This window comes from Eleutherodactylus coqui, chromosome 5 (genome assembly GCF_035609145.1).
Source record: "Eleutherodactylus coqui strain aEleCoq1 chromosome 5, aEleCoq1.hap1, whole genome shotgun sequence".
NCBI classification, from domain to species: Eukaryota; Metazoa; Chordata; class Amphibia; order Anura; family Eleutherodactylidae; genus Eleutherodactylus; species Eleutherodactylus coqui.
In genome coordinates, this window is record NC_089841.1 from 143,849,229 (window position 1) to 143,862,613 (window position 13,385).

At 43.2% G+C, this 13,385-nt stretch overlaps 1 protein-coding gene across 2 annotated transcripts in view; it reads right to left on the reverse strand.

Moving 5' to 3' along the window:
• Positions 1 to 851: 851 nt before the first annotated feature.
• Positions 852 to 13,385, reverse strand: part of SBNO1 (strawberry notch homolog 1) — a 43,660-nt gene continuing 31,126 nt past the window's right edge. For both annotated transcript variants that reach the window (XM_066603341.1, XM_066603339.1), the window contains 7 exons: positions 13,186 to 13,332; positions 12,460 to 12,554; positions 11,010 to 11,102; positions 10,021 to 10,158; positions 8,974 to 9,050; positions 7,047 to 7,240; positions 852 to 1,965 (listed from right to left, as the gene is read on the reverse strand). In XM_066603341.1, coding sequence (XP_066459438.1) covers positions 1,823 to 1,965; positions 7,047 to 7,240; positions 8,974 to 9,050; positions 10,021 to 10,158; positions 11,010 to 11,102; positions 12,460 to 12,554; positions 13,186 to 13,332 — 887 coding nt within the window. In that variant the 3' untranslated portion in view covers positions 852 to 1,822. The remainder of the gene's footprint in view (positions 1,966 to 7,046; positions 7,241 to 8,973; positions 9,051 to 10,020; positions 10,159 to 11,009; positions 11,103 to 12,459; positions 12,555 to 13,185; positions 13,333 to 13,385) is intronic.

Here is a 13,385-nt window from a genome sequence, read left to right on the forward strand (position 1 = left end):
GAAAGTGTGAATAAGCCCTTATGCCAATTCCACCATGGTCCTGCTTCTCTAATATGTTGTCTGCACATCAGATACTGGTAGTATGCGCTGTGTGACAAGTCATCTTTAAACCAAATATTAAAAATCCTAGACAGCCCCTTTACTATTGATGACCTATCCCAGGATAGGTCATCAATAGTTGATCAGCAGGGGTCAGTCGCTCTGGATCCCCCACTGGTCAGCAGTTCCCTGGGTCATCTCAGTGCTGGAAGCACAGGTCCGAAGCAGCAGACCCCAGCCAATCAACTATTGATGACCTAACCGAAGGATAGGTCATCAATAGCAAAAGGCCTTTTTTGGAAGACAGATGGAGACTAGTCAGAAATGAGATTTCACGGGAGGCAGGAACTGATGCCAAGGCTCACTCTGCTGCATTTGGACTGTGTGTCCCACAGCACTGTACAATCACCTGTGCAAATCAACACCACGATAGATTAAGGTTAGTACAATGAATTTTATTTGCTCCCTCTAAGGTGTAAATACCTCATAGGGTAATTTTATTTTCCCCAAACAGGTTTATACAGTCTCAAAACGTTCAATAGTGCAACCTGTGCAAGCAAGAAATGACAAACATTGTCTTTTTCACTTCTTTATAAACATGAACTATTAAAGGCAAAACAAAAAACAAAAAAAACAAAAACTTACCCATATTATAGATAACTATTCACATTTGTACATTACAATTTTAAACAGCTCAAGAAACTCTACAATGTCTTACAACATAGTAAATTGTATTCAAGTTACAGAGAAGGCAAAACACACAGCAGGGAGCCTTGAGTGATCTACATAACAGTGTACCATTCAGGATGTGCCTTATTTTACCAGTCAGATTGGTTTATTAAATTACAATAAAGCAATTCATAAAGAAAAACAGTGAAATGGAATTGTATTGTTCCCATTTTTGATGTCAAAAGGGGAGGGGAGAGAAAAAAAAAATCAATAGGCACAAGCCCTTTGCTGCAGCACATTAGAAAAAAAATGTCCTTTTTACACTTAAAATTACAATTTTCATCACAATTTAAGAGCAGATGTGTTGAAATAGCATCGTACACAGAAGAAAATGCATTCAACTTAAATAATTAAATTTAAAATACTATGTAAAAATAAAATGGGCTAAGTGGAGATCAGGAACTGATTGTTCCCTATGGATCAGGACTTGCCAAAGTCTTTGTATTCATGCTTTCAAAGACATGCGCTGCATTAACCATGTGGGGGAGAAACACAAATATACCCTTTTAAATACAGTGCATTTATGAAAGCATGCATCCTTATTACACAAGTTAGGAAAACCTTTTATATACATATATTGGTTTATGCATCATACCTTCCACGTACATGCATTTATGGAAAGCTCCCCTTTAAAAATTATTGATTTCCAAATAAGACCCTGAGCACTATATGGGAAATAAATGAACAAACAAAAAGCAGTGCGTTTCTGCCCCCCATGTCTTATGGAGGAAAGAAAAAAAAAAAAGTTCCTAAAAAAGAGAGAAAAAAAAAAAAATACAGAACATTAAATTAAAAGGGAGTATGAAAGCAGATCTGATGGGAAGCACCAGGAAAAGGGGGAAAAAAAAAACGACATGTATGTGCCACTATAAAGGAACTTGCAGATTGCCACAAAGATCTCTTGGTGTACGCCAAGTCCCGATGTCAACAAAACACAGCGTCCACCTACACGCAAGTAGACTGAACTCTTTGGAATCTGTCCCTGATTCATGTGCACTGTTATGGTTTCTACAGTTTCTTACTACTACGTTCAACTTTCTGCTTGGCAGATATCTTATGGGGTGCTGAAATTGCTGATACTCTGAGGATGAAGTTGCTGCCACATCTGTTGCTGTTGTACAGCAATCTGCTGAGACTGGTCTGACGTTGATAACAGGGTTATAAGTGACAACACACAATTTGCTGGAATGATTAGACCTGTGAAGACAAAAAGCAGATTTTACTGTACAGATTATATCTCGACGTTTGACAATTTCACACATTAAAGTCAAATAAAATGTCAGTAACATTCAAATAGCTGACCTTTGGGACACATGGTGAATAGAACCTAGTTAACATGGCAACTAACAGTTTACTAAAAGAAAGCTACAAGCCCTTGCAACCGCAGCCTCTTACCCATGGACTGCACTCACTACAGAAGTGAGAGGTCAAGCTGCAGTACTCAGTTTTTAGATGCAGCTTGCTCCACTACTAGGAGGCCAAGATGGAGATGCAAGAGCACTAGAAATAGAGCCACAAATGTCTGCAAGAATGAATTCCTTAGCAGATGCTATACTGAATGATCCTATCTTGAGAAGCCCTTTATCCGAAGAGCTGGGAGACCTACTGAGGTGGTGGGAGACCAAGGTTTTAATGCGGGTGTCAAGGTGATGGCAGGAAGACTGGAGAAGATTTTTCTCTTTATAAGGGGATGTTGCTATGATGCAAAGTAGGGCAGAAATCTTTAGATCAGTTTGGGACAAAAATTGTTAGAGATTAGGAAAATACTGTGACAAAAGAAAATAGAAGTTCAGCACCATATTATCCTCGCTGCAATTTTGAAGGAACTCTTCTACACACTGAAAGGAGACATTTGCTCAGACTAGAGATCTACTCTGTGAAACACTTCTCACCGACGTGGTCTGGAGCAGGTGGGTAGATGCACATGAATACCCCCACATGCATTTGCTTGCCCCATAATCTGTAAATTTTAGTCAAAACAGGAGATTCTACAGGGATTATCCTTGACTACTTTACTGCCATGTGGTCAGTGGCAAAAAGCTGTAGTCTAAAATGAGGCCATGCGATGATCCTGCTAGCATTAGCATCAACCACTTACCCATAATGAAGTGCATAAAAAAGGAAAAGGTTACTGTATATCCTATGGATAATTAGGTTAATATGGTATACAGTAATGTATAAAACCCAGAAAACACATGCGATTGTGCCCTCTCACCACACCTGTAATTGTGTCCATACCATCAGCAATGGTGCATAATCATTGGAAACCCTCCCGTGAGCTTTGCAGTAGCAGTGCAGAAGCTCTTGGGCTGGATCTTCTGCAGTCACATATACAGCAGTGGAAGGTCCTGGCAGCTTCTATGTATAGCATGAAAGGGTGTAGCTAGGTCTTAGCAGAAAGCACACAGCATACATGTGTGCTGTATGTACAAATGCCTCTGTAGTTGTCAAGTCTGACTGGGTGAGCACTCACTGAAGAGACTGGTCTTGCATGGACATTTGTACACACTGCCCTGCCAGGACCTTTCACCATCAATGAGCTCAGCTGCTCCTGCCAGTATTTGCTCTATTAGATAGCAGTAGCAGGTATTCCCTTTTCTTCTAAAAACCATGCAGCAAAGGCTACATTCATGCGAGTGCGAAACCTCGCAACACACCTCACGCGAATGTGAACTCTATTCTTTGGAATGGAGTTATATACATGCAGCAATTTTTAACCTCACAGCAGCACTGAGGGGGGGAAAAAATTGCTCATGTCCTATTTTTTTGTGATGCATGGAATGCATTACCCACTGTTTTCAATAGGACAGTCGAAGACATCACATGCCTAAATTAATGGGAAACCCTTACTGATTCTCTGATGCTCGTTAAGGAAGAGCTAGAGGATCACAATTTCCCAGAAATGTTTTGAGACAGTTTTGCATTAAAAATGCGTTGCATCCATGAATGTAGCCTAATAGTGTGGGGATGGACAGACAGTAACTTATGAAACAAAAAATTTTTACTGAATATTCAGATTCTGCCAAAATATTGTGTCGTATATTATAGTTTACAAGGGTACCCAAAGCTGAAAAGGAAGGACTCACCAACAAAGTCATTACTCTTTCATACAAGTCATTGATATGGCTGTAATTTTGCATTTGAATGGACTGGTAGATTTTTGGTGAGCAATCACTGTCATCGCCGAACACAGCGCATAAGATTTTGGTAAGAACATACCGTAAAATCTTTCTCATCATGTTCATTGGGGTACACAAGACCTTTGGTTATAGCTTCCGCCAGTAGGAGGCGACACCAAGCATAAAAAGTGTTAACTCCCTTTACTAGCTATACCCCCTCCTGCAGGCACCCAGCTAGCTCAGTTTCTATGCAAGCAGTAGGAGCAGCCAGTAGGATATGACAATAGTTAAAGGGGTTGTCCCGCGAAAGCAAGTGGGGTTAAGCACTTCTGTATGGCCATATTAATGCACTTTGTAATATACATCGTGCATTAAATATTGGCCATACAGAAGTTATATACTTACCCCCTCCGATGTTGGCGTCCCCGTCTCCATGGCGCCGACCGAAGCCTTTTTCTGCCTGGATTGGACGCGCTTGCGCAGTCTGCTTCTTCTGTCCCGCTGAAGAGGCCGCTCCGGCGTGCTCGTGCCGCACAGGTCTTCGGCGCATGCGCAGAAGACCTCTGCGGCGCGAGCACGCCGGAGCGGGACAGAAGAGGGCAGACAGCGCAAGCGCGTCTAATCCAGGCAGAAGGCGGCTTCGGTCGGCGCCATGGAGACGGGGACGCCAATACCGGAGGGGGTAAGTATATAACTTCCGTATGGCCAATATTTAATGCACGATGTATATTACAAAGTGCATTTATATGGCCATACAGAAGTGCTTAACCCCACTTGCTTTTGCAGGACAACCCCTTTAATACTCAAGAACTGTAAGGCTGGGTTCACACAGGACGGATTTCCAGCGGAATTCTGGCGGATTGGCTGCACCGAAAATCCGTGAGAAATCCGCAGCTGCAGGTTTTGGAGTGGCTTAGCCGCCTGCATTTCCGCCACGGCCATCTCTCACCATAGAGACGGATGGGTGGGGGTGGGGGAGGATTTACGTGCCGAGTCTTTAATTTCCGCACGACTGCTATGTGGCTTTGGCTGTCTCCTTCCGCATGTCGTCCTGAACTTTGACACTGCCCTAAAGTCCAGAGAATCCCTTCGCAGGTGCTCATTCTATATGGAAGATACCACAGGTCTCAGCAAGTCCAGAGAACTGCTGAGAAGAGTTAAAACAATATGTCCATAAGACCAGATCTTCTCTGCTGGATGCAAGTCTCGTACTGCAGCGAAAGCGCACCTAGTACGTGGCTCTGGCCGGCTCAGTCCGCGTGTCATCCTGGACTCGAACACTGCGGTAGGCAGGCTGCAGGAGGGGCAACAGGAGACCTACCGACAGGCAAAGGCTCAACCCGATGTGGAGCAGACATGAGGAGTGATGAGTTCGGAGAATCCCTGTGATGGAAGGTACCACAGGTCTCAGCAAGTCCAGAAGCACGCTGAAATTGATTGGGCAGGGAGGAGGGGCTATGATGCCTAGAATAGTAGAGACTTGCGACAAAGGTCGCAGCATCATCCATAGGCTGCCTCTCTGCCATAATACTGCCGTGTAGCGAAAAACGTGCGAAAAAAACACTGCCTGCCTCGCAGACCCCAAACAGGCCCATTTGCACAGCTTACACCGAAAAAAAAACAAAAAAAAACACAAACACACACCCACCCCTTTCCAAGAGGAGACAGTCGCATACAAGCAGCGAGGCTGCTGCGCATCCCTGCCGCATGCGGGGCTAAGATGTACCGTGTGTTGAGCACTATAAAGTCACGGCAGCTGGCGGCAACAGCGGCCATACAAAAAATAAAAATAAAACACACACACACAGGCCGGAGCCATATAAAAGAAAAATCGGTGACCATACTGGCCGCGGTCATATAAAAAAATAACAAACACAGGCCTGCTGACGGCAACCCCAGATACACAAAAAATATGCCGCAGCCCTCTAAAAACATGCCAGCCAGCAGCAACACCAGGCACGGCCATATAATAAAAAAAACAAAAACAAAAAAAAAAGAAAAAAAACACAAAAAAACCACGCAGGCCAGCTGGTGGTGACATCAGCTGCGGCCATATAAACACGGCGTCAGGAGGCCATATAAAAACATTGGCGGTAACAATAACCCGCTGGAGTTTAACCATGCTGACCCGGCGATTATGTGCACGTGGCAGCGGCACTCTAACTGGCCGTCGGTGCCATTAAGCACACTAGCCCCACGATTAAGTCGGCGCGCAACGGTACAATACTCAGCCGGCGGCGCTCATCAGCATGCCAGCCCACGCGGCAGCACTCGCCATAACACGCTGGCACCTTTCAGCCCGGCAATAAAGTCCACGAGGCGGCAGAATAACCTGCTGGTCTGCGGCAGAAGACACGCCGCCTGGCAGCAAAAAGATGCCACGTTGTGGCTACACAAAAGGAGCCAGCCACATGGTGCAACCACCAGCCCTGCGGAAAATGACGCATGGCAGCCACACAAGCCGCCACATATCAGCCGCCGCATTGCGGCAAAATAAAATAAATTGGCCGCCTCATGGTGGCGCATAAAGAATAGAATAGCCAGTGTGACACAGGAGGGGGCTCCTGTTACAGGGCAGGGCAGCGAGGGGAGAGATACTCACTTATGTACTTACCTCTGCAGAGTGTCCTAATGCTGGGAAAAGCCCTCTCATTTACAGTAGTGAACCCAATCTGCTCCCAGTCCTTTAGAGAGGAAGGGAATGCTCTAGGAGGGGGAACCCTATGGCTGGCGGGTCACGATCAACTTTTTGCCGAGTTGATGTGCCTCCTTTTCTTCTTGGAGGAGGGCAGACACTTGCAGTCTGTCGTCCTCATAGGGAACAGGGAGAGACCAGCCTGCCCTGTATGCCCACATCCATGTGGGCCTGAAGACCTTAGTAGAAGAAGTCTGCCTCCTGCAGACGCCAAGCTAAAAACAGAGCTAGCTGGATGCCTGCAGGAGGAACACTTTGTGCTTCCTAGTGGCAGAAGCTATACCCATGGTCTTGCTGTGTCCACAAAATGATAGCCGAGAAATACAGGTATATATTCTTGAAACACACATTTACAGAAGTAGACCCAAGTTTCTTAGATATGGTCAAGAATAAGCCAGTATTTTCCACCAACATGCTTATCACATAACAGAAGCATGCTTTCATATCCAATATATGTTACTTACCAACAATCCTTTGCCCATCTTCAGTTCGTAATCGAACTATTTGCATTTTTACATTTGTGCCACTAACAGAGGCTAGAACTCCTTCCACTTTAGTCCAGACACTTAAGACCGACCCACATAGAACATAATATGTCCGGCAGCGCAAGCCTATTTCACAAACCAGTCCTAAGCTTGCCTTTTTGCAGTTACCTCTCCTGCAGAGAGAAGAAAGTATTAGAGTTACACTTTTAAAAAACAGGATCCAAACATATTTTTGCCAAATGCAAGACAAGTGTTTACACATGTGTAATTCTATATGGAGGTTGCGCTATGGGAGGTATGGTTATCACATTGAGCTATGCCGTTTCTGTAGGTTTTGAGATGAGGAAACAGCGTAGATCGCCGTGCTACACTGTTTACACAACTCCAATATAGATGAAGGCTGCCTGTCCACGGGCGTTGTGGTATCCTGCGGCGGGTCTCTGCCGCCCGGGAGCAGGAGCCGCAGACGAATCTTCTGACAGATAGGCTGACCGCGGAGAATGGCGACAATTTGCAGCATGTTGCGATTTGCCGCACGCGAGTGGAGAGTCGCTATGATTCTCCGCTCGTGGGCAGGGGGGCTGAGCTTTCCATAGCAACCCCATTGAGCACTGTGTACTCAGGGAAGCGGAAGGCAGAAAGGGTTAGATACCCCTCTCCCACCTTCTCCTCCGAGTTATCAGCTGTCACTAACAGTGGAGAAGGATATCCAGTTCCAGTTGGTGCCTCTGATTACAGAGCAGGAGGGTTAAAGCGCTGCCGTAATTTTACATATGGCTAATCTTTAAGCCCAGGACCAGGCGCCATAAATTTACAGTGCCTGGTCCTAAACGAGTTAAAGGGATTCTGCCACCAACATTATGCATATTACATGCTCTCTGGCATAATGCACTTAAATAGCACGTATGTTCATTACAGGAAGCAGATGGAGAGAGTTCCCTTTCAAAAATAACTTCCCACTGTTATATGCAAATCTGCCCACCTCACGTCATGGAGGTGGGCCGCTGAAGCTCCAAGTCATGTTGTTCGCTCATTGTACGCGTACTTCTAACGCTGCAGCGACTCCTCTTGCGGCTTACATTAGCAGAAATTAAATCTTGTACCTGCGCTGTGAGGCCTTCCATCCTGGACTAAAGTAGACAAGGGGGACAGAGCTATACTTTGCTAGGTTGACTCTTTGTATGTTATGTGAAGGTATGTTTTGTGTTGTGATGGTGGAAAAGAACAGAAAATGGAGATAAAGTTCAATAAAAAGACTCGATTTAAAAAAAACACACAAAAAAAAAAACACACACAAAAAAAAACAAAAAAAACACTCAAGTAGAGTGTCTTGACTTCAGTACACGTTTGCTTCCGGCTGGGGTGGAAGCACACACAGCACAAGATTTCATAGCCTCTTGCGCTGACATAAGCGGCAAAGAAAGTTACCGGAGCGCTAGAGGGACATGCACAATGGCCAAGTAGTGTGACTCAAGGCTTTACATCTGACCCGTGGCAGCCCAATATGCATATAACATGGGAGAGAAAATGTGTTATTTTTCTAAAATAAACATAAATAGCATGGATATTTACTACATGAGGCAATAAGGTTATTATGCCAGAAAGCTGTGGGGCCAGCTTAATATGCATAATGTTAGTGACAGAATACCTTTAAATCCTGCCTTTCACAAGGTGTAATCAGATTGCACTCTTAATAGACCTGGGGACTTTGCCATGCAAGTCCATCAGCATCCAATGATGGCACCAATGGGGGTGCTGATTGGACTTGGACTGTGTTCCCCCATGACTCGGACGAGAAATTTATATGTATTTAACTACTAACCAAAGTACCCCAACATTGTTAGAATCTCTTGAAAACAATCACCACGTGGAAAACACCTTTCAGTAAATGCTACCAATAACTCACCAATAGGCATGGGTACATATTTCAGCAGAAGATATGTACTGTTCTTTCCAGTGAGAAAAGGCATCATCAGATGTTACCTGGGAGGACGATACAAGAACAAGACACCATTTAATTTCTTTTTAAACATGACAATTTCTAAACACAAGGTTTTTTTTTTTTAAGCTTTTGCATCCCCCACACTCAAATGATGCTGTCATCTTACATGCTGGGGACTGTTTGAGTATTAACCCTTTCCAATCCAATTTGTATCCTGGTTTTCATATGGGACGTACTTTTTTTCTGCCATTATACAACGGCGCTATATGCTGGCTAAAGTCAGTACTGCATGAGGTGACACGTTGGATAGGCTTCGACAGTAGAGAGGCTGGCAATATAAAGTAAGAGAACCACGACGGACTTCTTCCAACATCAGAGATATACAGCCTTAAAGGGGTTGTCCCGCGATGACAAGTTAAGTTAAACACTTCTGTATGGCCATATACATGCACTTTGTAATATACATCATGCATGAACTATGTGCCATACAGAAGTTATATACTCACCTTCCCTGCGCTGGCGTCGTCTAATTTCAGCGTCTAATCCCCCGATTAGACGCGCTTGCGCAGAAGGGTCTTCTCGCTTCTGGTCGGTCCGGGCACGAGCGGCGTTCTGGCCCCGCCCCTTCTACGAGTCATCGCGTAGCTCCGCCCCGTCACGTGTGCCGATTCCAGCCAATCAGGAGGCTGGAATCGGCAATGGACCGCACAGAGCCCACGGTGCACCATAGGAGAAGACCCGTGGTGCATCGTGGGTGAAGATCCCGGTGGCCATCTTGGAGGAAAAGGAAGAAGTTGCAGAGAGGGGATTCGGGTAAGTAAAATTTTTTTAATTTCAACACATCCCTTGGGTTTGTCCTGCTCTGAACGGGGGGCCTATGCAAAAAAACAACAACCCCCCCCCCCCATTTTCGCGCGGGACAACCCCTTTAAGTCATAAGGTCTTCAGGAGGTCAGACAGTGGATTGGAAAGGGTTAAGTCCCTAAAATCATCTTGGAGATAATTTCTCACCTTCTTATATTTCTTTCTCAATTCTGACAGTGTTTCAAGTTTCAGTTGCTTTCCAGTATTGGGCCTGTAGACTAGAAAAAGCTTCTTTTTGGGGTTGATTTCTTTAACTAAAACAGCAGTTTTCTTATTATTTCTTATCTGCAGAATAATATTTGAACAGTTAAACACAAAATAAAAAACCCACCCAAAAAAACAAAGCCACACGTGACCACGCAGCCTTTTTTCCTCCTGTCATTATTGGCCTCCTTACAAACTATGCCCCTACTACAAAGCATTTATACTGTATACCCATTGTCTGATGTTCTAATGCCCTTATCCACATATGACTTTCTGTATTAGGGGACCTTAGGCTGCCAATATGTGTAAATGGGCCATAAAATGTAACAACTGTCGCTTAAAATTTGCTGACACAAAAGTGTGCGATAATAGTTACGTCTAAATGCAAAGCCATTACGCAATTTTCGTTTCTCACTCAGTGTCAGCCTGCATAAACACAATTGCTGGTTCGCTCGCTTGTTAGGTCTAAACCCTCCCGCTCAGTGTTTCACATAGGAATGTGAAGCACTGAGCGAGATGTGAGCGATCAGCAGCGATGATCTGCCTGTTTAAACTTTCTGCATGAGCGCAAACTAGCGGTGACATCGCTCGCTTGCGTGCTTGTTTAAAACAAGAATCGTCCCGTGTAAAAGGTGCATCAGACTGAAGTTGGTTGAACACTCGCTTACGGCCCTTTTACACTGCAAGATAAGTTGAAACGAGCATGCAACCAGTAATTTCATGTTATTTGCCAGGCATGCATTTACACTAAATAATTGGATAGTTTTGATCATTTATTGAATGGTAACCACACCTCTAATCAACGCTTCTGCCACTTCTTTCTATTCAGCAAATCGTATGCCTGTTTATATCAGACGATGTAGTGGCAGATGAGCGAGGATTTAGAAGAGACACGATGGAACAAAACTACAAAAGTTCAATAAACCTCTTACCTGTAGTGATAAATAAAACCCATCTTCTGGTCCGGTCTGTTCTGCCCAGATTTTAGTTGCATCATCCCAAGACATTCCCCTTTCTACACTTATCTGTAAATATTAATTTTGTTTCACCAATTAGTTCTGTTATCATTGTCTTACAACAAATATTCATTCAACATGGAAAAACAGGAAGCCAAGTGACCTTACTACTTCAGCATTTCATTTAAGCAACATTGAGTACGTTCAAATGTTGCTCATTTGCTGCAGATAAAATATGAAATACAATACAATATACGTGAATATGAAAAATACAATATTTTGCAATACTGAAGTATTGCAGCATATTGTACAAGCGATCACAAGTTCAAGTTCCCTAAAGGCAATAAAAAAAAAATATATATATATAAAACTGAAGTTAAAAATATGAATATATAAATTCAATAAAACCTTTCCCCAAAATGATCACACACAAGAAAAAAAAAAAAAAAAAAAGGGGGTCTCATCACCGTGCACAAAAAAATGCCAGAACAAAGTATTGCATTATTTATCTGACTCCATGAACAGTCGCCCTGTCGCACACAAAATAAGTGACCAAAGTCATGTGAATGCAAAAATGGTAGCTCTTTAAACAGCTCCCCCCACAAAAAACAAACCCTCACACACTGCCATTGACAAAAAATAAAGCTAGCCCTCTAAATATAACATTTCTTTTGAAAATGTGGGAAAAAAATATATAAAACATAACATAGTTGTAGTTTGTAGTAACCCATAGAGTAAACTTAACATGCAATTCTTAATGCACAATGAATACAACGAAAAAAAAAAAAAAAAAGGTTAAAATGTTAAAACGTTAATGTTAATCGTTGATTAAGAGGAAATCTGTCACCTCGAACATGCTGTTCAAACTGCAGGTAACAGGTTATTGATATATAGTTTTATGTGGAAAGATCCAGTATAACGTGTTTTATTTATTTAAGCTGAACAGTCAAATGGGTGGCCCCAGTGATTGGCAGCTGTGTATGATTGCCCATACAAGGAAGGCTGTCAATCACAGATAGGACCTCCCATAGGACTGTTCAGAGATAGTATATTCAGGCTGAGAGTCCTTTAATTGAAAAAATATAAATACAACTTGTCTGCAAAAAACAAGCCCTCACAGCAAAAAGTATATAACTCCTGGGGGTGCTGCAGAGGGAAAAAAAAATATACAAAAATGAAAACCTGAAAAGTGGTTGGTAGTTAAAGGGTTAAAACGAAAACCACCCACACATCTCTAAACAAAATGTAGCGGTCAAGTTAAGAGACATTGAAGCCAAAAGATGCTTACATGCTTTCTTTCACATGCAAAGTCTATAAATTTAGGTGCCAAATTATACACAATTCACAAGCTACAAAAAAAAGCAAGCAAAATAAAAGGAAGAGATTGCCCTTCAAATGGGCAAAGCTCCCCCCGTAGAGCACTTACTGTGTACAATTCCACATGACCTGACGTAGAATAACCAGGGGTCAGGAACTTCTTAACATCAGCTTTTCTAACCTTCTCATCCCCAGAACCAAGATCTATGGAGAGAAACGCATTTATAACAGTGTGTAAAAAAGGAGGTCAATAGGCTGGACTCCCACACTAGCTCTTACTGGCAGTTTGTCCACAGCGACAATTACTTTACACAAGTGGTTTTGCTTATAGGAGTTGTCCAGTTGTAGGCTATTGATGGCCTAACCTCATCAGCAGGGGTTTGCTTCCCAGGATCCCTGCTAAGCTGTTCACCAGGCCATAAAGCTGAGAGCCGATTCTACAGGAAACATACAGCTCAGTTCCCACTGCAGCTGTCAGGGTATTGCAGGCAAAGTTTCCACTGAAGTGAATGGGAACTTTGCGTGTAATACCAAGCCTGGCCATTGCAGTAACAGAGCTATCTGCAGTAATCAGCTTAGTACACAAAGCACACCACCCTAGCGAACAGCTGATCAGTGGGGGACCTAAGAAGCAGACATTTGCCAATCTACCATTGTTTGCCTAAACTGAGCCTAGGCCATCCGCCTACAACTGCACAACCTCTTTAATAGAGGTTGTGGTTTTACTTTTTTTTATATTAAATGCATACAAAATAGAAGTTTAAATTAAAAAAAACAACGCAACACATTTTTAGAAAACTTGTCTGAGCCCCATCTTAGCGTTTTAGTTTATTACCTAGGATACCCATGTCATATCTGCCATTCTTCTTTGCATTCTGTATAACTGCATAAAGCGTGTCAGAGAAGTACTGAAAGAGGGCATTTTGCTGGTGTACTTCCATGCCCAAGATCCGGTTAAGGAACTTTCCAATATTGTTGTAATCTGTAAAGTAAACAAATTAAGGAATGAAGAATGAAAAAACAAAAAAAGACACA